The sequence below is a fragment of the Aquarana catesbeiana genome, linkage group LG04, assembly GCF_042186555.1.
Source record: "Aquarana catesbeiana isolate 2022-GZ linkage group LG04, ASM4218655v1, whole genome shotgun sequence".
Taxonomy (NCBI): domain Eukaryota; kingdom Metazoa; phylum Chordata; class Amphibia; order Anura; family Ranidae; genus Aquarana; species Aquarana catesbeiana.
The window spans coordinates 187,607,389-187,635,181 of NC_133327.1; the positions used below are offsets into that span (position 1 = coordinate 187,607,389).

Below are 27,793 nucleotides of genomic sequence, written 5' to 3' on the forward strand. Positions count from 1 at the left end.
CCAGTCTCCTCTATGGAGAGACAGATGTCAGCAGACACATGCCCGCTGACACCTGCCGCCATCCGATCCTGTCCACCAAAAAAAGAATGGTGGTCCTATTCCCCATTCGTCTGGTGGATCAGATTGGATGGCATCGGATGGAAATGGACAGGCGTTCCGTTTCTATCTGATTGCCCCATAGAGGAGAGCGGGACTGTGTTCGTGTCTGCTCTGCATAGCTGAGCGGACACGGACCCATCATCTGCCTGCTCAGTGGGGATCAGCGAGCAATCCACTGCTGAGTGCACGGATTGTGCTTATGTGAAAGGGGTCTAACTTTTGTCCAGCTGACAACATTTTATTATCATATAAGTAAGAAGCGAGGTAACTCTCCAGCAGCAACAGAGAGAGAAATATTTAAATTATTTTTTTAAAGCTGATGTCCAGGATTACTTCTACTTCCATAGTTCAATTGAGGCAAGCTGGCCCTAACAAACCATTTCCTTCACTAACATGTGCACCCTCTGGGCGCACTGTACTAACTGTATGCAGCCTCAGCTACATATAGTATAAAGCACTGTGTTCCAAGTGTGAAACGAGACCTTCCTGTCTCAACTCCTAAAATAAATGTTGGACTGAGAGGCATTCAGCCATTCACAGGCAGCTTTGCATTCTATCAATGAATACAAAGCTTCCTCTGATTGGCTAAGCCGGAGAGGCAGGCTGATAATGGCACAATCTCATTGTTTTTATTTATAAGATACAAAGCTGCCTATGAATGGCTGAGTGACACTCAGCCTAAAACTATTTTGTTCTGGGTGTGAGACAGGAAGGTCTTGTCTCACACCCAGAACACAGTGCTGTATACTGGATGTAGCTAAGGCTACAGATAGTTTATACAGAGCGTCCCGTGTGCGCACATGTTAGTGAAGGAAATACATAGTTTGTTTGGGCCAGCTTGGCCCAAATGAACTATTTAAAGTGAAAATAAACCTGAACATCAGGGGGGGCGTGGCCTGGAGCTACATGGCATAGGGTGCGCAGAGTGAGAGCTCCGTCTGAGAAACTATCATTTTCACCCGTCCTCTGGGGAAATCCTTCTATAAACACGCCGATCGGCTGCCTATGGTGTCTGCCTGCATTCCTGTCTCCATGTCAAAATGGACACCAGCTAGCCAAATATCGCCACAAGGGTCGGGGCAATGAGGAGGAAGATGGCGCTGATCCTGTACCGGCCACAGAGGAGCCTCCCTCTGCTGACACCACCAAAATCCTCGAGGCTGTCTCCCTGTGTTAGACTACCCTCACATCCAAGATTGAGGAGGTTAAAATTGGCAGGATATACAGAAGTTGAGGGACAGAGCTACTGACACCGAACACAGAGTGAGCCGCGTGGAGGGAGACATCACACCCCTGCAGGTGTCCACGGAACAGCTCCAGCACCAGCTCAGCGTCGTCCTGCACAAACAGGACGACATGGAAAACAGGCTCCGATGATGTAATCTCAGTTCGTGGGTCTCCCTGAAGGATCCGAGGGTTCTGATCCCCCCACATACCTGGAAAACTTTCTCATTAAAACCTATGGCAGAGAGGCCTTCTTGTCCACGTTTGTAATTGAACACGCTCACCGCCTGGCTGCTCGTCCTCCGCCATGCTATTATGCCATGCTGGTCCAGAGCTGGCAAAGTTCATAAGTTATACATGATATGTTGCTTGCATTTGACTTACCTTATGTTTTCAATTTTAATGTACCTATTTTATACCATGCCTAGTTTGTTTTACAATATTGGGAGTGACACTCTGTGCAACCAGTTAACCTAACCCTCAGGTCCCTGCTGTCTGTTTGCACAGATCTGCTGCGCTCCCACGTGTAATGCCTCTTATTCTATACCTAACATTGCTTAATAATTCACATAATATGTATGACTCCCATGCTGGGTGCTATCCCCAACAGATCCGACTGCACGCCACAACTCCCGGGGACATCTCATGGCCTCGCTTAAGCCGATTACCTGGAATATGAGAGGGTTATGTGCTAAACCTAAGCGAGTAGCTCTCCTCTCCCTCCTCAAATCCATATGCGCAGACGTGTCTGTCCTAGCCACATTACGGGTCAAACCCAAATGGCGCTCAAAAAACCTTGGGTGGGCTGGCTCTATCTTGCTCCGCACACTTCCAACTCCCGTGGTATAGCCATCCTAACTGCCAAAACAGTGCAATTCCAACTCCATAATCTGCAGTCGGATCCTCAGAGACGGTTCCTATTCCTCCATGCTACCATCGGTGGCCTGGAGGTGCTCCTCATGGCATTTTATATCCCACCACCATTCCAGTTTAATGTCCTGCAGGAGGTTCTTACTTTCATCGCTAGACACACCACAGTACCTGTAATCTGGCTGGGTGACTTTAATATGACAATCAACCCCAGCCTAGACAGACTCAGCACGACTGCCAAGACGCCACCCCCCCCCCCCCCAATCTACCACTAGATTTGGCAGGTTCCTTTCAGAGTTCGCCATGACAGACTCATGACTGACTCCTGGAGGCATAAACACCCAACTAAGATAGCCTACTCCTGCTTCACCCCCTCACAACCTGCCATGTCCTGCATTGACCTGATACTGATCTCCCCCGCCCTGCTGCCTGACCTCATAGATGTGGGGTTTGGCATCAGAGTGCTCTCAATCACTCCCTGTACTGGGTGACAGTACAACTTCCCGTGGCCTCCCCCTCCCGCATGTGGCGGCTGAACCCATTTTGGTTCACCATCCTCTGGACCTGGACACCACCAAAAGGGAATGGACACACTTTTTCCGCACCAACCTGGGCTCAGCGCATACTGGGTCAGTTTGGGAGGCTTTTAAACTCCATGCCCCGTCTACACACATATATTGGCACAAAGCCGCATTCAAGCTTGCACTACAACAAGTTGAAGAGCTCCTGAGCTCCCTTGAACAGGTGTTTCTTGCAGACCCCTCGGCAGCCAATGCTTCCCTTGTCCGATTACAATCTAGAATAACTGATCAACTACACTTTGAAAAGGAAAAGCAGGGTATCTTTTTTAGTAAGTAGCGCATATTTATACATGGCGAATGTGTGGGCAAACTGCTAGCCTATATGGCCCACCTCGACCACAGTCGCCTAATTGTGGTTCAGCTCCAGGCAGCCTCTGGGGATTTCGGACCCTAGCTTGTTGCAGAGGAGTTCAAACGGTTTTATTCTGAGCTCTATACATCCACAGACAACACACTCAAACTGAACTATCCCAGTTTCTCCAGGACATTGATTTCTCCACTATTACCCATTCTCAAATGTCCCAACTAGAAGCGCCTATCACCTCAGACTGTATTACCGAGGCGTTGGCACACCTTCCACCCTCTAAGGCACCTGGTTCTGACGGCCTTCCCCTAGAATTTTATACACAATTTCAAGAAGTCCTCATTCCCAAACTGAAAGCTCTATATACCCACATTTTCGACTCTGAGACCCTCCCGTCATCTATGGGAGAAGCTCTTATTGTTTTCATCCCCAAACCCGGCAAGGACTCCCTCTTTCCAGAGTCATATCGCCCCATCTAACTCCTACAGGTAAATGTAAAAATCCTAGCCAAAAAATTCTTGCCTTACGCCTCAACAAAGTAATACTCAGTCTGATCCATCCTGACCAAACCGGGTTTATGCCCAACAAGAACACTGCGTTCGATCTTCGCAGGCTCTTTATGAACCTACAGACCACACATGACAACACTGGATCCAGGGTAGTGGTGATCCTGGACGCCGCCAAGGCGTTCGATTCTGTGGAATGCAATTACCTTTGGGAATGCCTCCGCAGGTTTGGCTTCGGCCCTAAATTTGTCAAATGGTTACAGCTCCTTTACCAGGCCCCCGCTGCCCAGATTAAGGTTAATGGCAGGATCTCCGACACGTTTGCATTATTCAGAGGCACTCGCCAGGGGTTCCCCATATCTCCACTACTACTGTATATGCTCTGGCTGTTGCCATCAGAGCCCACCCCCATATCAAAGGTCTCCGCATGGGCCAGATGACTGAGATCCTCAGCCTTTATGCGGACAACATGCTCCTCTATTTTCAAGACTCAGGCCCCTCCCTTGCGGCAGCTCTGAAGCTGATAAAGCAGTTCGGGGAATACTCCGGCCTGCAAATTAATTGGTGCAAATCCCAAATCCTCCCGCTGAAACTGCATGCTCCATCGGCGTCCCAGGCAGCACTCCCTTTTGTCAGAGCAAGTCAAATCAAATACCTAGGTGTACAATGTTCGAGAGCCCCCGCAGACTACATAGGCCTGAACCTAGAACCACTATTTGCCCTCCGCAAAACAATGACCCAAGTTTGGTCCCGACACCCTCTTGGAGTCACGGGACGTATACATTTAGTTAAAATGATTCTCCTCCCCAAGCTACTCTACCTGTTCTGGCATGCTCCCCTCTACATTCCTCCCTGAATCTTTAAGTCCATGGAAGCTATCCTTAATACATTTGTATGAGGCTCCTTCCGACACAAACTCTCCTGGCGAGCTCTGAAGTGCCTGTTCACTTGGGTGGTACTGCCCTTCCTGACCTTGCTCTCTACTATATTGCCTCTCAGCTGTCCCATTTCTATTACTACAACCAAATCGACAGAGACCGGTACTCAACCCTAGTGTGCTCTCCCCGCACCAGCTTGGTCGCCCACCCATTCCAGGTCCTCCTACGTGGCACCCACGGGCCCCCGCATATCAGAAACAACATGCTGTTCCATCATTGTAAGATTTGGCAACTTGTCATGAACATAACCAAGGCCCCTACATTTCACACTCACACACCCCTGTGGGACAACTCCCCGAACTACAGACAGTCCCTGACCAAAACCTCTGGATGGCCAAAGGAATACTCTTTCTTTCACATGTTTTGGACAGTGGCACTGTCAGGTCGTTCCAGGCCATTAAAGACGAATTTGGCCTACCCAACCAAAAGCTTTTCCGCTACCTCCAGCTTCGACACGCCCAATTTGGAGAATCCGTCCCCAGGCTTGAGTCGCTGCTCCTTGTGGATGTGGTCCGCGGTCAAGACCCCAAGGGGCTGATTTCATTTTTCTATAACCATCTCATGCTGCCCGCGGCCAACTCACAGGCGTACTGATTAAAGTCCAAGTGGGAGGCGGACCTAGGGGCTGTGGAGGATGGAGACTGAGAGGATGCATTGACCACCTCTAAGACAGTATCCCCTAAACTGTCAGACAGACTCACACACCTATACATTCTACATAGGTCCTATCTCACCCCGACTCGCCTATCCAGGTTCAAACCCGATCACAGCCCAGCATGCCCCAAGTGCGGGGACCCCAGGGATACATTTTACAATCTTATATGAGCTTGCCCATGACTCCAAGATTACTGGTCACAGTTGGTTAAGTTCCTCCATGACTGCATGGGCTCTCCCCTATCTCTGTGCCCCCGCCAATGTCTACTTGGCATCCTCTCTATCCCCGAAGAGAAGTACTTTAACATATTACTACAAGAATATCTATTTCTTGGCAGAATGTAAATAGCTCGCACCTGGATAAAAGCGACCCCCCCCACCCCACCACCACCACCCAGCAATGGACAGGGGCAGTGAACGCCACTCTCCCTTAAAAAAAGGTGTTGCACCTGCATAGAGGCTGCCCAGCCAAATACAATAAAATCTGGGACAGGTGGCTGAACGACACGTCCACATGGTCGGATTAGGATAAATCCCAAGCCGAGGCACTGCCTTCAGCGTGTCTCACGTATTTGTTTGTCGCCCCTCAATCTAACTGTTTATTTGCTTTTGAGTACAATGTCTTATGTCTCCTGCACCCCTAATGTCTTTGTAGGTAAGAACTGTGTGCCACCTCTCCAAGTGGACCTACTGGTACTTTTGGTTGGGTTCTTAGATATCCCCAATCAATATAATCTGAATTATGCATTGCTTATTTGTAGATTATGTCAAATGCAATACCCTTCTGTTTATTGCCTGTTGCACTTGATATTTGTTCATGTATCCTTTTTTTATGCTCAATAAACTTCCTCTTGATTAAAAAAAAAACAAAAAAACTGGACATCAGCTTTATGTAGTGGAGGGCTAGATCCCTAGTTAGATGTTAATGTATCAAAATTTTCAGATTTTTAAATATGTCTGCATCCCTGCTGCACATTTTCACTCACTTTATGTCTGGTCAAACCTTCGTCGGCTGAAAAAAAAATAAGAGAAAGGCTCTGTAACAGACTCAGATATGGGTTCTAAATTCCCACACAGCTGTGACCAAGGCTTATCGCCGAAACTAGTCTGCTGCTGACTCACAGTGAAGGCTTTACAATAAATATGCTTGATGTTATGGAGTTGCTGGCTGCTTCTTTTTTTTTGATGACTGTTTGTCTGTGTGGGAGGACACCCCGGCTTGGACACCCTGACTGTAACCTTCCAAAGTAAGACATTGTTTTCCACTGTTTTGAGCCATACAACCTTTGATCGAATTATAAAAAAAAAAAAAAAAAGAATATACTACAGTGCCTTGAAAAAGTATTCATACCCCTTGACATTTTCCACAATATGTCATGTTACAACCAAAAACGTAAATGTATTTTATTGGGATTTTATTGGGATTTTATGTGATAGACCAACACAAAGTGGCACATAATTGTGAAGTGGAAGGAAAATTATTTTCAATTTTTTACAAATAAATATGTGAAAAGTGTAGCGTGCATTTGTATTCAGCCCCCTTTACTCTGATACCCCTAACTAAAATCTAGTGGAACCAATTGTCTTCAGAAGTCACCTAATTAGTAAATAGAGTCCACCTGTGTATAATTTAATCTCAGTATAAATACAGCTGTTCTGTGAAGCCATCAGAGGTTTGTTAGAGAACCTTAGTGAACAAACAGCATCACGAAGGCCAAGAAACACACCAGACAGGTCAGGGATAAAGTTGTGGAGAAGTTTAAAGAAGGGTTAGTTACATAGTTACATAGTAGGCGAGGTTGAAAAAAGACACAAGTCCAACCAATGTGTGTAATTTTATGTCAATATTACATATATCCCTGTATGTTTTGGTCATGTAGGTGCTTATCTAATAGTTTTTTTTTAAATTATCGATGCTCCCCGCTGAATCCACTGCCTGTGGAAGGGAATTCCACATCCTAACTGCTCTTACAGTAAAGAACCCTCTACGCAGTTTAGGGTTAAACCGCTTTTCTTCTAATGTTAATAAATGACCACGTGTCTTATTAAGTTCCCTTACGCAGAAAAGTTTTACCCCCAACGTGGGGTCACCAGTACAGTATTTGTACATTGAAATCATATCCCCTCTCAAGCTTCTTTTCTCCAGAGAGAACAAGTTCAGTGCTCGTAACCTTTCCTCATAACCAAGGTCCTCCAGACCCTTTATTTGTTCTGTTGCCCTTCTCTGGACTCTCTCCAGTTCTAGCCCATCCTTCCTAAGGACTGGTGCCCAGAACTGGACAGCATACTCCAGGTGTGGCCGGACCAGAGTCTTGCAGATTGGGAGAATTATCATTTTATCTCTTGAGTTATACCCTTTCTAATGCATGCCAATATTCTGTTTGCTTTGCTTGCAACTGCTTGGCATTGCATGCCATTGCTGAGTCTGTCATCTACTAGGACCCCCAGGTCCTTCTCCATCCTAGATTCCCCCAGAGGTCCTCCCCTCGGGGAGTAGATTTCATTCATATTTTTGCCACCCAAATGCATTTTACATTTTTCCACATTAAACCTCATTTGCCATGTAGTTGCCCACCCCATTAATTTGTTCAGATCTTCTTGCAAGGTTTCCATAACCTTTGGAGAAGTTATTGCCCTGCTTAGCTTAGTATCGTCCACAAATACAGAGATTGAACTGTTTATCCCATCCTCCAGGTCGTTTATGAATAAATTAAATAGGATTGGTCCCAGGACAGAACCCTGGGGGACCCCACTTTTGACCCCTGCCCATTCCCAGTACTCACAATTTATCCCTACCCTCTGATCTCGCCCCTGTAGCCAGTTTCCAATCCATGTACTCACCCTATGGTCCATGCCAATGGACCTTACTTTGTACAGTAAACGTTTATGGGGAACTGTATCAAATGCTTTTGAAAAATCCAGATGCACCATGTCTACGGGCTTTCCTTTATCCAGATGGCAGCTCGCCTCCTCATAGAAGGTTAATAGATTGGTTTGACAAGAACGATTCTTCATGAATCCATGCTAATTACTGCTAATGATACAGTTGTTATTGCTAAAATCTTGCATATAGTCCCTCATCATCCCCTCCAAGAGCTTGCATACAATTGATGTTAAGCTAACTGGTCTGTAACTCCCAGGAATGCATCTTGGCCCTATTTTAAATATCGGTGCTACATTGTCTTTTCTCCAATCAGCTGGTACCATTCCAGCCAGTAGACTGTACGTAAAAATTAGGATCCCTCGGGTGCAAGCCATCTAGTCCTGGTGACTTATTAATGTTAAGTTTTTCAAGTCTATTTCTAATTCTGTCCTCTGTTAGCCATGAGGGTGCTTCCTGTGACGTGTCATGAGGATAAACATTGCAGTTTTGGTTACTGAAGCCCCCCGATTCCCTCATGAAGACTGAAAAGAAGAATAAATTCAATACCTTCGCCATCTCTCCATCCTTAGTAACCAGATTCCCTTCATCAATCTTTATGGGACCAACAAGATCTGACCTCCTTTTCTTACTATTTATGTACTTTCTTTGGATTTTTCTTACTCTCCTCCACTATGTGCCTTTCGTGTTCTATCTTAGCCGCCCTGATTGCACCCTTACATTTCTTGTTGCATTCTTCGTAAAGTTGGAATGCTAATGATCATCCCTCAGCCTTGTATTTTTTGAAGGCCTTCTCCTTTGCTTTTATATGCATTTTTACGTTGGAGTTAAGCCACCCAGGACTTTTATTAGCTCTTTTAAATGTATTTCCCATTAGGATGCACTGGCTAATGCCCTTATTTAATATGCTCTTAAAGCACACCCGTTTCTTCTCTGTGTTCTTTGTTCCTAAGATTTTATCCTAATCTGTATCACCTAGCAAGGCTCATAGTTTAGGGAAGTTGGCCCTTTTGAAATTCAGTGTCTTTGTATTCCCCTTATGTTTCCTATTCATTTTATTTATGCTGAAACGAATTGACCTGTGATCGCTGTTTCCTAAACTGCCCCGTATTTCCATATCCGTGATCAAGTCTGTATTGTTGGTAATCAGTAGGTCTAGTAACTCTTTGTTTCTAGTTGGTGCGTTTACCATCTGACCCATGAAATTGTCCTGCAAGACATTTTAGAACTGGCGAGCCTTAGATGAATGTGCGGTTCCTTCCACCCAGTCTGGATAATTAAAATCCCCCATTATGATGACACTTCCCATCCTTGCCGCTAATCCAAATTGTGATTGGAGGTCCCCCTTCACCTCCTCCCTCTGGTTAGGGGGCCTGTAGCATACTCTCAGTATTACTTTCCCCTTAGTTTCATCCCCTTGCAGCTCTACCCATAAGGATTCCACCTCCTCATTTGCTCCCTTAGTGATGTCTCTCACGTTCACTTGTACATCATTTTTGATATACAGGCATACCCCTCCCCCTTTTTTACCCTCTCTATCCCTGCAACATAGGGAATACCCTTGAATGGTTGCCAGCCAATCATGAGAGCTGTTGAGCCAAGTCTCTGAAATCCCTACAAAATCTTTTTTTTTTAATTCTTCAGGTATCAAAAAGAGAACATACAATGACATACAATATCATATAACATCTCATAGTACAAAAAAAACAAAAACAAACTGTTATTACGTTATCTTTCCTATCCCTCCTAACCTGCATCCACCCACCCTCCCACCACTCAATTATTAGTTATGAATATATTTCTGTTAGTCACATGGCCAAAAGGTTAAGGGGAGCACTATCTCTCTGGACAGGAGAAATGTAAAAAGGGAAAAGCATCCAAGGCCACATAAGGGCGAGAAGCATGAACGAGGGGGTGGTAAGGAACGAGAGAGAGTCTCTCACCATCCCCTTATAGGGGGTACCCCATCTCGTCCAGCCAAGGCCTCCACATTCTTTCAAACTTATTGTAATTACCCTGCCTAATACATGTCGCCCTCTCGCTCCAAACTATTGAATTAATGGTCTCAACCCAGCTCTCCACTGTCGGGGGAGTCTGTGCCTGCCATTTCTGTGCTCTTAATTTTCTCGCCTGAAACAGGCATCTCAACACTACTTCAATGGCCCCAGTCGGGACTCTACCTTCTTCCAAGCTTCATAATAGGCAAGTCTTAGTGTGGTCCCAAAAGTTTTATTTATCCTAGTTACCATCTCCGCCCAGTATCTAAATAGCTTAGGACACTTCCATACCATATGGATCAGATCTCCTGACGCCTTACATCTGGGGCACTCATCATTTTGTCTCCTTCCAAATTTAAACATTTTTTGGGGGGTACAATAGACTCTTTGAGTTAGGAAAAATTGGGATACTTTCTGCGAGGGAGAAATTGAAACCAAGTCTCCTCGTTCTAAGATCCTATCCCATTGTTCCATAGTCATTGCCCCCACGTCTCTCTCCCAACCCGCTCTACTCCTGGAAGGTCCTATTCCACTAATCATTCTAGCCCCCAATCTAGCCTATAGCTCAGAGATTAGTCCTTTAGTTGCTGGTTTAATTATTTTCAAAAGTGTAGGGATCTGGGTCCATTCAATAGTTTGTAACCTAAACTGTGCTTGGATAGTGTGCCTGATCTGCAGATATTTATAAAATGTCTTATTTGATATACTATATTCCTGTCTTAAATCCTCAAATGTCTTCATGAGATTGCCCACATATAATTGAGCTAAACGGTTAATACCCTGCCTCTCCCATTCCCTGGGCCTCTCTATATCCTTTACTTCCGCCAAATTTTGGTTGTTCCATAAGGGGGTGTATTCTGTTACCCAATTATATCCCATTAATGCCTTAGTTACCTGCCATACTTTACTGACTAATTTTATCGCTGGACATCTGTGAACAAATAAGTCCGCCTCTAACATACTATGTGGGGCCCCCATTATCATAATGGGTTCCCCCCTCCCAAGTCTCCACAACCCGTTAAATGTTGCAACTGGGATGCCAGGAAGTATGATCTCGGGTGCGGGACTGGACCTAATCCTAGATTGGCCCTTCCTCCAAATGAATTCCCTAAAGAGGGATTCTATTCTCTTAAACCACTTCTGACCTATCCAAATGGGAGAATTATGGAGCAAGTATAGAATCTGCGGTAGCCATATCATCTTTATTAAATTACAACGGCCCGCTACAGATAGAGGAAGTTGGCTACAGATATCCCCCTTTTGCTTTAATTTGATTAACAATGAGGCTAAATTATCATTGATATACTGGTTTACATCACTCGTGATCCAGACACCAAGATATTTCAGCCTGGCAACTACCTTCAAGTGGGGAGCTCCAGGCGATATCTGGTTACCAAGTGGGTCAACTGGTAACAAACCCGATTTCTCCCAGTTGATAACCAGACTGGAAAATCGCCCGAAATCACCAACCATTTGTATCACTGTATTTAGCGATGTTTCAACATCTCCAAGAAAAAACAGAACATCATCCTCCTCCATTTGCCGCCGGAACCCGTGTATATCTAGCCGTGATCTAGTCATAATTGCTAGTGGTTCCATTGTAAGAGCGAACAATAGAGGGGACAAAGGACAGCCCTGTCTCATCCCTCTATCCAACTGGAATAATTCTGAATATTCATTGTTGATTTTTATTTTAGCTCTTGGTTCGCTGTAAAGTATTTTTACACACCTAATAAAGGAAGAGCCAAACCCAAACTTCTCTAACACCCTCCATAAGTAATTCCATTCTAGGCTATCAAAGGCCTTGGCAGCGTCCAAGGCCAGTATGGCCCTAGAACCTGCATTGTCAGTTGGAATCTGCATGTTTAAAAAAACTCTTCTGATGCTATAAACTATAAATACTATAAACATTTGTATAAATCTAATAGGGGAGCTGAGAGAGAAAGAATGGACAGTTTCCTTCAGGAAATACCAATCCCGACCTTGACAGAGAAGGATAGAATAGACATAGAAGCACCAGTGACCCTTGAGGAGCTAAAACGAGCAGTGGCTGGGATGTCCAACCAAAAATCACCAGGCCTGGATGGGCTCCCAGTAGAAATATACAAACGATATGGGGAGGTACTACTCCCAGAATTGTTGAAAACATTGGGATGGGTATTAGCCAATGAGAGACTCCCCATCTCAATGTTGGAAGCCGCCATCATTGTACTATACAAAGAGGGTAAAGATCCATTGGATGTCTCCTCTTATCGCTCTATCTCACTACTATGCACTGATGTAAAAAATCTTGGCCAAAGTGCTAGCAACCCGTCTAAATGGATGTATTCAAAAGATGATACACCCTGGCCAGTCAGGTTTCATTCCCAATAGATCAACTAGTACCTACAAAATCTAAATCCTCCTCGAACAACAGTAGCAATCCTGGCATTGGTGAACATGACACGTAGTTTAGACTGGTCGCATACTGTCTCCTTATTGGGTGTTCTGAGGTTGCAAATATGACTTGTTCCTATACTTATCTTGGGTTTAGCTGCTTTAGTCAACCTACCACTAATGCCCCCAATACTACCCTCTGGAATATGTTCTGCGCTGACTATGTTTACCTCTGGATGCGCCCCCCGTCGCTTAGTTTAAAAGCCCCTCTAACTTTTCGGCCATCTTCACTCCCAGCAGATCTGCACCCTCCTTATTTAGGTGCAGTCCTTCCCTTCTAAAGAGCTGGTGACCGACTGAGAAGTCAGCCCAGTTCTCCAGGAACTCAAATTGTGTTAGGTTATAACAAAATATCCCAAGCTTTGAACATCTCATGGAGCATTGTTCAATATGAAAATGGAAAGAGTATGGCATAACTGCAAATCTACCAAGACAAGGCTGTCCACCTAAACTGACAGGTCGGGCAAGGAGAGCATTAATCAGAGAAGCAGCTAAGAGGCCCATGGTAACTCTGGAGGAGCTGCAGCGATCCACAGCTCAGGTGGGGAGAATCTGTCCGTAGGACAACTATTAGTCGTGCACTCCACAAATCTGGCCTGTATGGAAGATGGGCAAGAAGAAAGCCATTGTTGAAAGAAAGCCATATGAAGTCCTGTTTGCAAGAAGCCATGTGGGGGACACAGCAAACATGTGGAAGAATGTGCTTTGGTCAGATGAGGCCAAATTTGAACTTTTTGGCCTAAAAGCAAAATTCTATGTGTGGCGGAAATCTAACACTGCACATCACCCTGAACACACCATCCCCACCATGAAACATGGTGGTGGCAGCATCATGTTGTGGGGGGCTTTTCTTCAGCAGGGACAGGTAAGCTGGTCAGAGTTGATGGGAAGATGGATGGAGCCAAATACAGGGCAATCTTAGAAAAAAACCTGTTAGAGTCTGCAAAAGACTTGAGACTGGGGCGGAGGTTCACCTTCCAGCAGGACAACGACCCTAAACATACAGCCAGAGCTAAACGGAATGGTTTAGATCAAAGCATATTCATGTGTTAGAATGGCCCAGTCAAAATCCAGACCAAAATCCAATTGAGAATCTGTGGCAAGACTTGAAAATTGCTGTTCACAGACGCTCTCCATCCAATATGACAGAGCTTGAGCTATTTTGCAACAAAGAATGGACAAAAATTTTACTCTCTAGATGTGCAAAGCTGGTAGAGACATACCCAAAAAGACTTGCAGCTGTAATTGCAGCGAAAGGTGGTTCTACAAAATATTGACTCAGGGGGGCTGAATACAAATGCACGCCACACTTTTCACATATTTATCTGTAAACAATTTTGAAAAACATTTATCATTTTCCTTCTACTTCACAATTATGTGCCACTTTGTGCTGGTCTATCACATAAAATCCCAATAAAATACATGTATGTTTTTGGTTGTAACAAAATGTGAAAAATGACAAGGAGGTATGAATACTTTTTCAAGGCACTGTATAGACACACTTACTGAGAAACTCATACCTTTCAAATCAGGGTTTACACACACACACAGGAAGAACTTGCTTATGGACATACGTCCACATTCCCTTCTTTCACAACAAAAAGACATTGAATTTCAAACAGGTAAACTTTACTGATAGATCATATACACATCGAAAAGCCCATTTTGCGTTCCAAAATGAAAACTATCCCACTAAATTTGGGATTGTTATGGGTATGTGTTTTGATGAACATGAATACTCTTAATTCTTTCCAAATAATACTTTCTGCATATGAGATACTAGTGCATGTAGAAGCAGCATAAAGCTTAAATAAATAAAAAGTTATATCAAAGTCATTGATCACTATACAGGAATTCACATTATTTGTTTTTGCAGTCTTACAATTGCTTTTACCCCATTGCATATTTCTGAATGAATGTCGGTTGACTGCCAAGAACAGCTTAAGTCACTTGAGACATTTTATTATTAATTGTCTTGATTCTATGAACAATAAAAAAAACTCAATTTCGTAACATGTATCAGTTGAAAATGTTCCTGAAAATGAATTAAACAGAGAATTTTAGAACTCATGCAGAGACTATTTTGCACTACTGTTTCATTCTGTGGAGGACAACTAGACCTCAATGTCCCAAACAGCAATGTCTTGAAAAGAAGCCCCCAATAGAATTCCATGTACACTAAGGAATGTACACCAACAGTCACATATTGTACAAGAAGGTCACTACAAAACACATGGCTGGGAATCGCCAAATGTTTTAAGCATTTTAAAAGGGAAACAGATTCCCGGGAGCAGCCTGGAAGAGATGAAATATTCTGACAGCATTCACAAGTCTACAAAAGTCTCTTTGTCCCAGCACATATTGATGACCATTCCATTCAGGACTCCCCGACATATGCAAGAGGGGCTATTTATACTAAACCCTCTTTCACAGTAAAGGTCCTTCAGTGCCTTCTTTCTCGTTTCCTTGGATTCCTCTGGTAGACAGCATTTTTTTTCTCCAGACAGACAATTTAAAATTTTTTTTTTTTTTTCAAAGGTTAAATGTTGCCCAATCAAATTTGGCATGATATCTAAATATAATATGTTTATTTTTAATGAAGAGGCTCCAAAATCTTTCCTTACTTTAAGTGTCACTGCAAACAGCGGGCTATTATTAATTCAAAGGGCTTATTCAATAAAGCAGTGGAAAGTGCAATGGCTTTGCAAAGTGCTAAACCCATAACAGCTCTTAAGCTGGCCATAGATCGATCAAAATTTGGCAAGTACAGCAGGGACCATCTGAATTTCGATTCGTCTATTGCCGTTCCCTGTTCAAGGAGAGTCAATCTAGTAATTGACTCATCTTGAACTGGACTGGTGGAAAATTTGTGTTAGATCAGCATATGCCGCCAATTAGCTGCAAGATTGATCAATTTATCCTGATCAGAATAAAATAGTACAACAGGGAGTATTTCTCCATACACCTTGAATGTCTGCTGCTCAAAAAAAAAAAAAAAAAACAATAATAATGTATGGCCAGCTTTAAGGTGGACCTATTACTAAACTTAACATTTCACATGAATCTATAAGGCACACATTCAATTTATTAAATTGCAATAATATTTTTATCACTTCCTGTGTGTGAATAAAAAAAAAAAAGACTGCATTCAAGATTAATGATATGACCTAAAGCCTAGGCAAAAATCACATGGTCTGGCTACCAAGAGAACTGTGGTCATTTCACATCAAACTGAAAAGTCTGTTTTCAGTTAGATAGACCTAGTAAACATCCTGTAAAAAAAAAAAAAAGAGGTTCAAGCAAGGCACAAAAGCAGAAGACGTAACAAACAAGTATAAGGCCTCGTTCACATATGGGTGATATTGGTTCCAAATCGTGGGAAAACACTCACACACATTTGGGTGCCATTCATCTCGAGGGCCAAAGTTTGGTCCCTGAGTTTCTCTGGAGTGACAATTGCACAAAGGGCAGCTTACTCAAGAGAATGGGCTGCCCTATGTGTGATATGTGTTTCAAAATCGAAAAGCGGGGATGCAAGTTCCCGATACACATAGCATGAACGGGGCCTAAATGCTGTAATGTATACAAAAAACATATCACAAACTATACATAGAGAGACGATAGTGGAAAAGGGGAACTCATGCGTGAGGGAGACTGTGGAGGGGTATGGGAAAGGAGGGGAGATAGTGGTGGTCAGGGCTGGAAGAAGTTGGTGGTGGGGGGAAGGCATGAAACTGATCGTGGCGACAGGGGACAAAGAATGCATCAGGGTCTCATTTTGAAGAAGTACAGAAACCATATGTGTAAAGAAAACAGAGAAGGAATTTTGGTAGAAGTTTAGAGAGGGAGGGTGTGGGAAGTATGTAGAGATGGAATCTTAAGATCTGAGGTGAACAGCAGGATTGCTTTGGAGAGCTGGTTAGAAATAGCCAGTAGAGGAAGACATCAAGACATATGGAGGAAAAGGGACTTTTATGATGCAGATCACCATAAAAGCCCACCATCATATTCTACCCTTCCCACTTTCACCAACAACACACGACAGAATCTTCTATGAACAGTGAGGAGGGAAGGGGCCCTAAGGCAATGTAAGGAACCAGATCCTGGATAAGACAAGAGGAGGAAGGGGATGAGTCAGCAGGGTGACCCGGATTTCTCTGTAAAGAAGATGTCAGAATAAAATTATTATTATACAGGATTTTTATAGCGCCAACAGTATACACATGGCTTTACAGACAGTACATTTACAATACAATTTAATACAGTAGGAATCCGAGGGCCCTGCTCATTAGAGTTTACAATCTTAGAGGAAGGGTAAAGAGATGCAAACGGTAGAAAGTGTGGGGGATGAGCTGATGGAGAGAATAAAAGTAAAGTTCTTAGGTGGGGGGCAGGGTAGGCCTCTCTAAAGTGAAGGGCTTTCCGAGACTGTCTAAAAGTGGACACGGTAGAAGATAATCCGACAAATTGGGGTAGGGAGTTCCAGAGGATGGGAGAGACTATGGAGAAGTCCTGGAGGTGAGCAAAGGAAGAGGTAAGAAAGGAGCTAGAGAGCAGGGGTCTTGGGAGGAACAAAGAGAACAATTTGGCTGGTATTTTGAGACAAGGTTAGTGATGTAGCTCGGGGCCGAGATGTTTGTGGTGGCTATTTTATTAAAGGAAGAATATTTTGTAGAGGCCAGATTTGATAACGAAAAAAAAGAGATATTTGTTATTTATCTGCTGTCTGCATTCTCAGATTCTTTAATTCAAGGCCATCAAATCAAATGCTAAATTGAAAAAAAAAAAAAAAAATGCCGGAAGACTTCCAGTCACATATAATTAGTTATTACTATCAAATAAAGAAGACACATAACTATGAGTAGTAGCAACAATATCATTCTGGAACAATTTCCAATTTTCTGTCAACACCTTAGCTTCTCCACCATTCATCACAAAATATGACAAAGAACTTGTAAAATCCTTTTACCAGAAGGGAAACCCTACATTTCAAAGGTAACTGAACCGAAATCAAGAACCACTTTCTATTTTTTTTTGTACTACAAAGTATACCATGTATCATCTTTCAATATATCAATCATCAGGAACAAGTAACCTTTCATAAAAAGTCTCTCATATTGTGTGAGTCAGAGTACAGCCCTGAACTTGACAAAGAATTTTCTTTCTACAGAGGTCAGAGTTCTACAACAATCTGTTCTGAAAATATGTATAAGTTAGGACTGGCTACAATGCTGCAGGCAGATCACACCATTCTAGGACAACAGACACTAGGCACTTACTCTTTGCCCCTGCTTGTAGAAAGAATATTCAAACCATTCTGGCTCAAGCAAACACACTTAAAACTGGAATGAATTCATCCATAACTCAGTTTTCCTAATAGATAAGATAAGTGTTATGTACCATCAGTGTAGTAAATACACATTAAATCTCGTATACACACAAGTGATAGCTAAGGGGGTGAGCTTGCCAGTGCTTAACGAGAAACTGAATTCTACAGGTTGGGTATAAAAGGTAGGCAGAGGGGGATTGTGTTTTTTTGGAAGGGGTAGGGGATCTGTACTAAAAGGTAAACATATATGCCCGCACATGTCTTTTGCACTGTTGCTTGTGACACAGCAATGAAATCATATTTTGTAGTAAGGACTGTGGCATATGTGTGCCATGTTTACAGTGAATAGGCTCAGGTTTTATTTAATCATGCCCTTTTAATGCCTAACACTGTGCAATTAGGCCACACCCACTGCTAGGTGTCAGTCTCTCCTTTAGGTGCTCAAGGATGCCCCAGGTCTGTCATAATCCTAGCAATGTCCCTGCTTTGCCTTCATAAAAGTCAAAGCCTTTAGCAAAGATAGCAGTGAGCATCATAGTAGTGACGCTACCAAACCTCACTCTAAGGCTGGCCATACATTATGAAATATGTCCTTTAGATTTAACAAAACCATATAATAGGAGGTCAAACCTAAACACTTTCAATTTGTATGCAATCAGGCAGGCCCTTGCTCTACATAGCTGAAGGTAAATCTAAAGGAAATTGAACGAGAAGATTGTATAATGTATAGCCAGCTTAAATCTCCTGAAACTAGAAGTCTGAGGCAGCAGTGCCTTATATCTTGTACTGCAGAGATATAGCTAGAAGGCTGCAGGAACAGGAGTGTGTAGACACTCACATACCAGGAATTGCATTGTTATTTAGAGGAAGAATTCCAGACAAAAAGTACATTTTTAGGCACAATTAACATTCCCAAAATGTTTCTTATAACATAGAAAAAATTTTCAGGTTTTGAGTTTAGGTCCACTATAAGTTCCAGCATGAACTCGGGCTTAGCACCAACACCATTTTGCCAGCTTCTGATCTACCCCGCTCCTTATGACCCAACTTATTTACCTAATACAAATGCTACTCTTCCTGGTGTTCTCCACCCATCTTTTAATCAATGATCTAAAAGTATTTAAATAAGCCCACCGCTGCCAACAACTTCTGATGCAATGGGCAACTATCGTCCAATTAGGGTGTGTGTCTTTCTTCCATTTAAGGGGTGTGGCCACACAGAGCTAATTTCTGATTATTGATTTATTATTACAGGTATTTATATAGCGCTGACAATTTACTCAGCACTTCACATAGTTATTGTACACGTTTGCATCCCTGCCCTCAAGGAGCTTACAATCTAAGGTCCCTAACTCACATTCATACATACACATACTAAAGCCAATTTAGATAGGAGCCAATTAACGTACCAGCATGTCTATTAGAGTGTGGGAGGACACCAGAGTAACTGGAGGAAACCCAAGCGGCACAGGTTGAAGACACAAACTCCAAGCAGGTAGTGCTGTGTTTGGGATTTGAACCGACGACACTAGTGCTGTCAGGTGGAAATTATTGGTATCATTACCATTAAACAATCACACCCCCCCCCCGTATGCAACAAACATAATAGCAGGAGAGTTATAAGCTGCTGACAGCACTGGGCATCTTTTTGAAAGCTTATGCAGTAATAGGTGTAGAAGACAGATTATTATTATTATTATATGGGATTTATATAGTGCTAACAGTTTGCGCAGTGCTTTACAACATGAGGGCAGACAGTTCAGTTGCAATACAATTCAATACAGGAGGGCCCTGCTCATTACAGCTTACTATCGAAAAGGGAGGGTCAAGTGATACAAATGGTAATAACTGTGTGTGATGAGCTGATCACAGAAAATAAAAAGTACAGTTGTTAGATGGAGCCAGGATATTCTTCTCTGGACTAGATGAACTTGTATCTTTTTTCAACCAGACTAACTATGTAATTATGTAAGAAGGGTTTTCAGGGATTGCCTAAAAGTGGACAGAGTAGGAGATAGTGGGACAGATAGGGGTAGGAAGTGCCATAGGATGGGATTGGCAGAGAGGGGTAACAGACACTGAACGATTGGTAAGGTAGATGAGCCTGGCAGTAGCATTCATGATGGACTGAAGGGGGGATAGCCAATGTAAAGGTAAGCCAGTGAGGAGGGAGTTGCGGTAGTCAGGGTGAGAGATGACTAGGGAGTGAAATAGCAGCTTTTTGGTGTTATTGGTTAGAAAGGGGCATATTTTGTGATGTTGCAGAGGTTGAGACGGCAAGCTTCGGACAGTGACTGGATGTGGTTGCCAAATGAGAGTTCGGAGTCCAGGATAACACTTATCACCCTGGCATGCAGGGACAGATTGTATGTTAGTTGTGTCATCGATCGTGACAGAGCAGTCAGGGGAAGGAGCACGTGGGGAAGGAAATATTATGGGCTCGGTTTGGAATAGATTGAGTTTTAGGAAGTGGTGCGACATCCAGATTAATAGGTCTGTCAGTAGATTAGTCATGTGTGAAAAGACTGATGGAGTGAGCTGAGTTGTAGAGAGATGGATTTGGGTGTCTTCAGTTTAGGAATGGTATTGAAAGCAATGGTAGACTATCAACTGACCCAGGGAGGTGTAGACTGAGTATAGTAGAAGTCCAAGAACAGAACCTTGGGGGACACTATACTCATATGAAAATTTTATAATTTTTTTTCACACATATATAGCTTTCCTTTGGTGGTAATAAATCACTGCTGTTTTTTTTTGTTTTTGCTAAAAAAAACAAAAAGGCCGAAAACAGAAAAAAAAAAAAACAAAAAAAAAAAGATTCATAGTTTGTTATAAAATTTTGCAAACAGGTAATTTCTCCTTCATTGATGTGCACTGATGGACACTGGTAGGCTGCACTGGTGGACACTGGTAGGCTGCACTGATGGGCACTGGTAGGTGGCACCACTGGTGGGCACTGATGGGTGGCACTAAAGGGCACTGTTAGGTGACACTGATAGGCAGCACTGATAGGTGGCACGCATATGTGGCACTTATGCTGTCAGCGTGAGGGGGAAAAAAAGCAGATTACGATCTTCTGTTTACATCATGTGATCAGCTTTTATTGGCTGACAGCTGATCACATGGTAAGGGGCCGGGATCGGATTGACTCGCTGATCACAGTGCACTAGGAAGGAAGCAGGAACCAAGAGAGCTGGCAAAGGACCCTAGAAGAGGAGGACTGGGGCTGCTCTGTGCAAAACCATAGCACAGAGCAGGGAAGTATAACATGTTTGTTATTATTTTTTTTTTTATATTTTTTTTTTATCCTTTACATACACTATAACCAAACATTCAAGCCTTCAAATGGCTGGTGCCATTGCTGAACACATGCAGCACCAGAGCAACTACAGATCTAAACATGACGTAAAGAGCTGCACAAATTGTTGGTGCTATATAAATCCTGTATAATAATAATCATAATAAAAATAATAATAATAAACAAACACTGTTCTCTGCTGTAAAAGTCAGGAGGATTTAATTTCCCTTGGCTTATTATATATGTACAATAAAATTGTAACAAAAATCAAATAGGTGCTGCGCTAATCATATAAATCATAAACCAATATTCAACACTTAAATATGTGCTCCCTCATAAACCCATCCCACCATTTAAATCATAAACAATTCATTTAACAGTAAACATGAATAGTATATGTATAACTTTGTGAAAGTGTAAAATAATCTGCGCTCCAATTTTAAAGAAACTTGCAATAAGTCAATAAAAAATAAATAAAAATAATAATATTCTTCAATCAGTCTCCATTTCATAAAATACATAAAATTCATAAAAAGCAATTAACCATGTGACAGAGACAATCTGATGAAAAATTAAATCTGGCTTTTATTTCTGTACAACAATGCACTTGGTTGGTAAATACAAACACGCTTAATAAAGGAGCACGAGTAAAGAAACATGACAAATTAGAAAGTGCTTACTTTTTGCTTGCCTCACATACATCAGTGATATTGGAAAAGAGATGGTGGTTTTCTGTCTTGGTCATAGTGGAAGAAAGTTGCTTGGAATTCTTGAACATCCGAATTAAGATCTCCAAGCTGAGCAGGTATGAGTGTTCAGAAGAGATCACTTCAAACATAGCCTGCAAGGGGAGAGCAAAAAAAAAAAAACCTGACATGTAACAAACCTATGAGTGCAAACGCCTGTAGCCTAACAACCAGAAGTAGATCGAGAACTTCCTAAAAAGTAGAATAAAAGCAAACAGCTAAATACACAGTTTAAATCTAATTTTTGCATTTTTATTTAGACAGCTTTGTGATTTAACCTATGTCACAATCTATAGCCAGGTGGGTGACACTCCTATTTCCTGGGACAGCTTTACATCTTACAAAGCTTCCCAGTCACCTCCAACCTGCTTAATGGCAATTAATCAATCATCTGACTAATGTCCATTAAGAAGGTCGAAGACATTTCAATTGGCTACTTATCGATTTGCTTAGGGATTGGTTTAAACAAAGTTCAGCAGGGATCGCATGAATTTCAAACCATCTATGGCCGTTCCCATTTGTGAGAAGTTGATCTAATGATTGAATTCTCATGAATGGGCTTGTTGCAAAATTTGTGTTTGATCAGTGCTGCATTGAATTAGCTGCAGCGCTGATCTGAGTGTTCTGACAGAGGAGGAGTCCTGCTGTCAGGATACAACAGTGCAGTGGGTTGGATTCCCCCATCCACCTCAAATGTGTGAATGAGGGAATCCATTCAGTTTCTTTTGGTCAGCCACCTGACAGATCAAAAAATAAATAAATGATGAATGTATGGCCAGGAAAGGACACAACCCCAAATAATTTGTTTAGCTTTGGATAATTTATGGATTTTGATGTATTTGTTGTTTAGGCTCTGCTCTTTTTTTGAATTTCTTTGCCTCCCTCTGAGTGTCTGTGCTGGAAAAAGCCATTGGAAACAGCAGAGGCAACAGTATGGTTTGGGATTGTTTAGGGGAATTCTAGGCAGCAAATGTTCTAATTAGGTCTTTGTAAGTATTTAATATTTGCATCAGATCCCCCATATAGTCTCCACGCCAACTGTTGTGGCCCAAGTCCTCATTTACATCTAAAACTGGGCCACCTAAACTTAAGGAAAAGAAGGTGTTAAGATTTTATGTTACATCTCACTGAATGGTAAATTACACACCTCTTGCCTTTTCCTTTCTTCCTGCCCAATACTCTGGGAGAGCCCGTTCTTCCTCACCTGAGAAAACACAGAGGTCAGTTATAAATATACACGTTCCATCACTCCCATTACCTAAACACACAATTGCATAGTAAAGAATTAGATTTAAGATGAATACAGAAGGATGGTAAGATAGAGCTAGGGTGACATTTTAAAACTACAAATAAAGTAAAAATGCACAATATAATTAAATAACTGGTTAGGCTCTTAAAATACATATTTAAAAATTGCACACATGCAAATTATATTGTATATGTAATAAAAACATAGAAGAGTAAGCTTGTAAAAATGAAAGGTGAATACTGTAATAAGAAGTGCTCAATAAAAACACAATAAAATCAACTATATTGAGTTTACCCCTACAGTGCACTGATCATGCTTGACTGTAGGGATGGTGTTCTTAGGGTCACAGTCAGCATTTTTCTTCCTCCAAACACAGCGAATCGAGTTAACGCCAAAGAGCTCAATTTTGGTCTGATCTGACCACATCACTTTCTCCCAAGCCTTCTCTGAACCATTTAGACATTCATTAGCATGACTGTTAATGTGCCTTCTTGAGGATGGGGACTCGCTGTGTTTGGAGGAAGAAAAATGCTGACTATGACCCTAAGAACACCATCCCTACAGTCAAGCACGGAGGTGGAAACATGATGCTTCTCTGGGCCGTTTCTCTGCTACAGGGTAGAGTCTGACTTTGCCACATTGGGGGGCCTATGGATGGGGCCATGTTTTATAAAATCTTGGATGAGAACCTTCTTCCATCAGCCAGAACACTGAAGATGGGTCATGGATGGGTCTTCCAGCAGGACAATGACCCAAAACATACCGCCAAGGCAACAAAGGAGTGGCTTAAGAATAAGCACATTAAGGTCATTGGCCTAGCTAGTCTCCAGACCTTAATCCTATAGACAATTTATGGGGGGAAGCTAAAACAGCCAAGAAACCTTGAGGATTTTTGGTTGATATTCTGGCTCTATCATTTAAAATACACCTATGATAAACATTGTAGACCCTTCATTTCTTTGTAAGTGGGCAAACTTACAAAACCTGCAGAGGATCAAATAATTGTTTTCCACACTGCATGTATTATATATAGATATATATCTATAGATACTGTAGATCTATCTATCTACACACACATATTTATATGCTTTAGCACAATGAACATGTGAAACACTGACTGCATAATCCGACGACTGAACAGTAATTCTTTAAAAAACATGTACAGCTGGTGTGTGAATATTATAATGGAAGACTAAACAGATTCCAGAAGCTGGCTGTTGCTTTATATTTCTGAGATTCTCATGAACCTGTTATCACTGGAGGCACATACTCTCTGGCTACTGGATTCTACTACACTGAATTGACCGGTTCCAAAACTTTACAATTGATCAATTTACTGCTATTTTATATCTATTTCATATCTTGTAGTTACAGCCGATAATAGCAGACACGTGTCCAACACTTGAAAAATTCAGCACACCAAGCATCTACTACTAATGTTTTATATTTTTTTACTTTTGGTGGTTAATACTTGTAACATTGCCAAAGCCTTTTTTTGTGCAATCATACCTATCAACCTAATCAACCTAACAGTTAATAGGGTAAAAAAAAGCACATAAATATCCTCTTCAATCAGAAACCTCAAAGATACAAGACAGACAATACCAACAATTCCCCACTGTTCCTGTTAGCATGTAGAAAAGAATCAGTATAGTAGGTGACTTCACATGCAACGTATGCTAAATATCTATGGATACTTATTTCAACATGGAAGGAAATTGAAGGAGACTGTTTAGTAAAAAGGAAACTGCAGCATCACAATCTAGGAAAAGCGTATTTTACGTTTGGGTCAACATGAAAAAAAATAAAGAAAAAAAAAATAAAACCAATCTCTCGATCTCTGATTGGAGCTGTCCAGTTGAATACAAATCTTCTGCTCCCTGAACCCAGAAGAGCAGTCCGTGTGCCCCAGAAATGCACACTTGCCAACCACCCACATTTGTACTGAGCTGTTTCTCTCAAAAACGTAATTAGACCCAATGTCTGAAATGAGCACCTTCCAGAAGATTCTGAGCTTTACCAAGGAACCCCACAAATGCCCAAGTAAAAAAAGACTAAAGCTGGCCATGGAGGGAAAAGAATTTCGATCCATCTATGAACAGGCTGGTTGTTCTGAAGTCGATCTGTTTTTTTAGTCGATCACTGCTATAGCCGCCAGCAGCAATCATATTATTCTGACCACGGGGAAACCTCCCGTGGTCAGAATACAATAGCGTAGCAGGAGGGATTCCCCCATCAACACTGACTGTGTTGATGCTGGAATCCCTCCTTTGGAGCCATTGTCTTTTCCTGGGGTGGGGCAGGGGAAGCTGCCCCTGTCGGGAGAAGACAGTGATTATTGCTAACGGCTATAGTAGCCACTAGTGATAATCGCAGATAAAACCTGGCATGCTGGTTGTACCCAAGTTGATCAACCAACTTGCTACATTCAGCTTGCCCATACCCGGTTCGAAACTCAGCCGAGATTCGAACCGTGTATGGCTTGCCTAAGAGGTTAAAAATTAAATGTAGCAATAAAAATGTATGCACAGTTTTGTGTACACTGATAACCACCAAACAATTCCCTACTACTACCTTTAATTTCGGTCAATTCTGATCACATTTGCAGGTCCTTTTAGCCATTAACTGCTGTTATCACTGTTAGAAGGCTAGTTATTCCATTGTGCAATGACTCTGAACAACCTTTTAAGAGCTGTTCAAATAAGTTCGAAACTACTATAAAGATTTGAAAAACAATGCTTTGTTGAATTAAGTCCTGAACCTTTAATTTTATCAGTCTTTCCCTTTCCGTTCTCTAAGTAAAGCAAAACAAGAGAAAAAAAGGTTGTTCATTGATGGATCTATCGGAATAAAGTGCATTGATTAGTGCTGAAGCCGATTGGCTGCAGGCACCGATTGAATGAAAATATTCCAACATTCCTGTTCAAGAGAGGACAATCATTAGATAAACTTCTTTCGAGCAGGAATGGTCATAGATGGATCGAAATTTGGTCGGTGCTCGCTGAACCAGACAATTTTCTTTTCATCTATGGCCAGCTTCGGGGGGTTGTAAAGGTTTGTTTAAAAAAAAAAAAAAATAAGAAACATGTTATACTTACCTGCTCTGTGCAAGGGTTTTGCACAGAGCAGCCCCGATCTCTTCTGGGGTGCTACACAGACAATGGGACTCAGCCCCTCCCCAAGTCACTGGATTTGATTGACAGCAGCAGTAGCCAATGGCTCCTGCTGCTATAAATCTGTCCAATGAGGAGAGAGACAGCAGCTAGAGCCTTTGGACTTGTGCACATCGCTGGATAGGATTGGGCTCAGGTAGGGAAAAGGGGGGGATCTGGAGGGGAGTTTCAGCAAAGAAGGTTTTTCACCTTAATGCATAGAATGCATTAAGGTGAAGAACTTTGAGACTTTTCAATCACTTTAAAGTGTTACTAAACCCACAACAGTAAAATCAGTCTGTATATGCAGTAAAGCATGCTTGTTATACTCACTGAAGAACCTAATGGGTTAATCCTCTGCATTGTGTAGAAAAGCTGCTTAATCTTGTATTCACAGATCCTCCTCTTCTTCCACTGACTCCAGAACAGAACCAGATAGGACAGAGTTACTAGAGTCAGGCTGCACATGCTCAGTTTAGTGTGTATTGCTAGATAGTTTTTTTTTGGGGGGGGGGGTGCATGTGATCAGCACAGGGCCAATCAGCACTGTCCAGACAGAGGGTCAGGGATCCTGGCTCCTGATAGGACAGCTCAGTGCAGCATAAAAACACCTCCTACAAGCTTTAACCAGGAACTGATAGAAGTGACAAGACTGCTATATACTGCTGTAAAGTTATTTAGCAGTTTATATTTACTAAAAAGTGAATGCCGGCTCCAGGGTTTAGTAACACTACAAAGGGAAGATGCTTCATTGACATCTATTATCAAATGCTAGTTACTTGGCTGTCATGCTAATCCAGAGATTTCAATGCTTGAGTCATTTGAGCCGATTTACTAAATTCTAATCGGCCATTCATTTTGCAAGGGAATTTTCCCTAGAGCTTAGCAAATGAGTTGAAGCTCTGCCAACTTACAACATCCAATCATTTGCAAGAAAAAATGCTTTTTTTTTTTTTTTTCCCCCTTACATGCGATTGGGATTTTTTTGCAAAGTGAATTTCACCACATTCACTAAGCTCTGGAGCAAAGTTCAACTCAACCCTATTTGGCTTTATTAAAGCATTTGTAAAGGTCTTTTTTTTATTATTAAAACAAACATGTTAAAAACGTACCTGATCTGGGCAATGGTTTTGCACAGAGCAGTCCCAAAGCTCCCCTTCTGAGGTCCTCTGCCAGCGCTTCAGGCTCCTCCTTTTCTCAGTGTGCCACCATAGAAAGCTACATACCTGTGGGCTCCACACCGAGCCATGCTTTGTGCGTCTACTGAAACACACAGCATGGCTCTGCTCACAGGATTTGATTGACAGCAGCAGGAGCCAATGGCTCTCACTGCTGCCTCTGTGAGCAGAGAGAAAGGAGACAGCCGCTGCAGACGGGTACAGTGCCGGATCAAGATGGAACTCAGATAACAATAAAGGGGGTGGGGGGTGATACAAACACCAGGACATTTTGTACCTTAATGCAGGGAATGCATTAAAGTAGAACTATGGGCAAAACTTTTTTTTAATTTCGGACAGAGTAAGGGAGGG

The 27,793-nt window shown here is 42.3% G+C and overlaps 1 protein-coding gene across 1 annotated transcript in view; it reads right to left on the minus strand.

Annotated features, from left to right (window-relative positions):
* The window catches only part of ARHGEF26 (Rho guanine nucleotide exchange factor 26), a 216,713-nt gene that overhangs the window by 114,778 nt on the left and 74,142 nt on the right, over window positions 1–27,793 (minus strand). Inside the window, exons 5-6 of the mRNA XM_073626013.1 lie at window positions 23,011–23,067; window positions 21,798–21,958 (exon numbers count right to left, since the gene is read on the minus strand). Of these exons, the coding sequence (XP_073482114.1) occupies window positions 21,798–21,958; window positions 23,011–23,067 (218 nt within the window). The remainder of the gene's footprint in view (window positions 1–21,797; window positions 21,959–23,010; window positions 23,068–27,793) is intronic.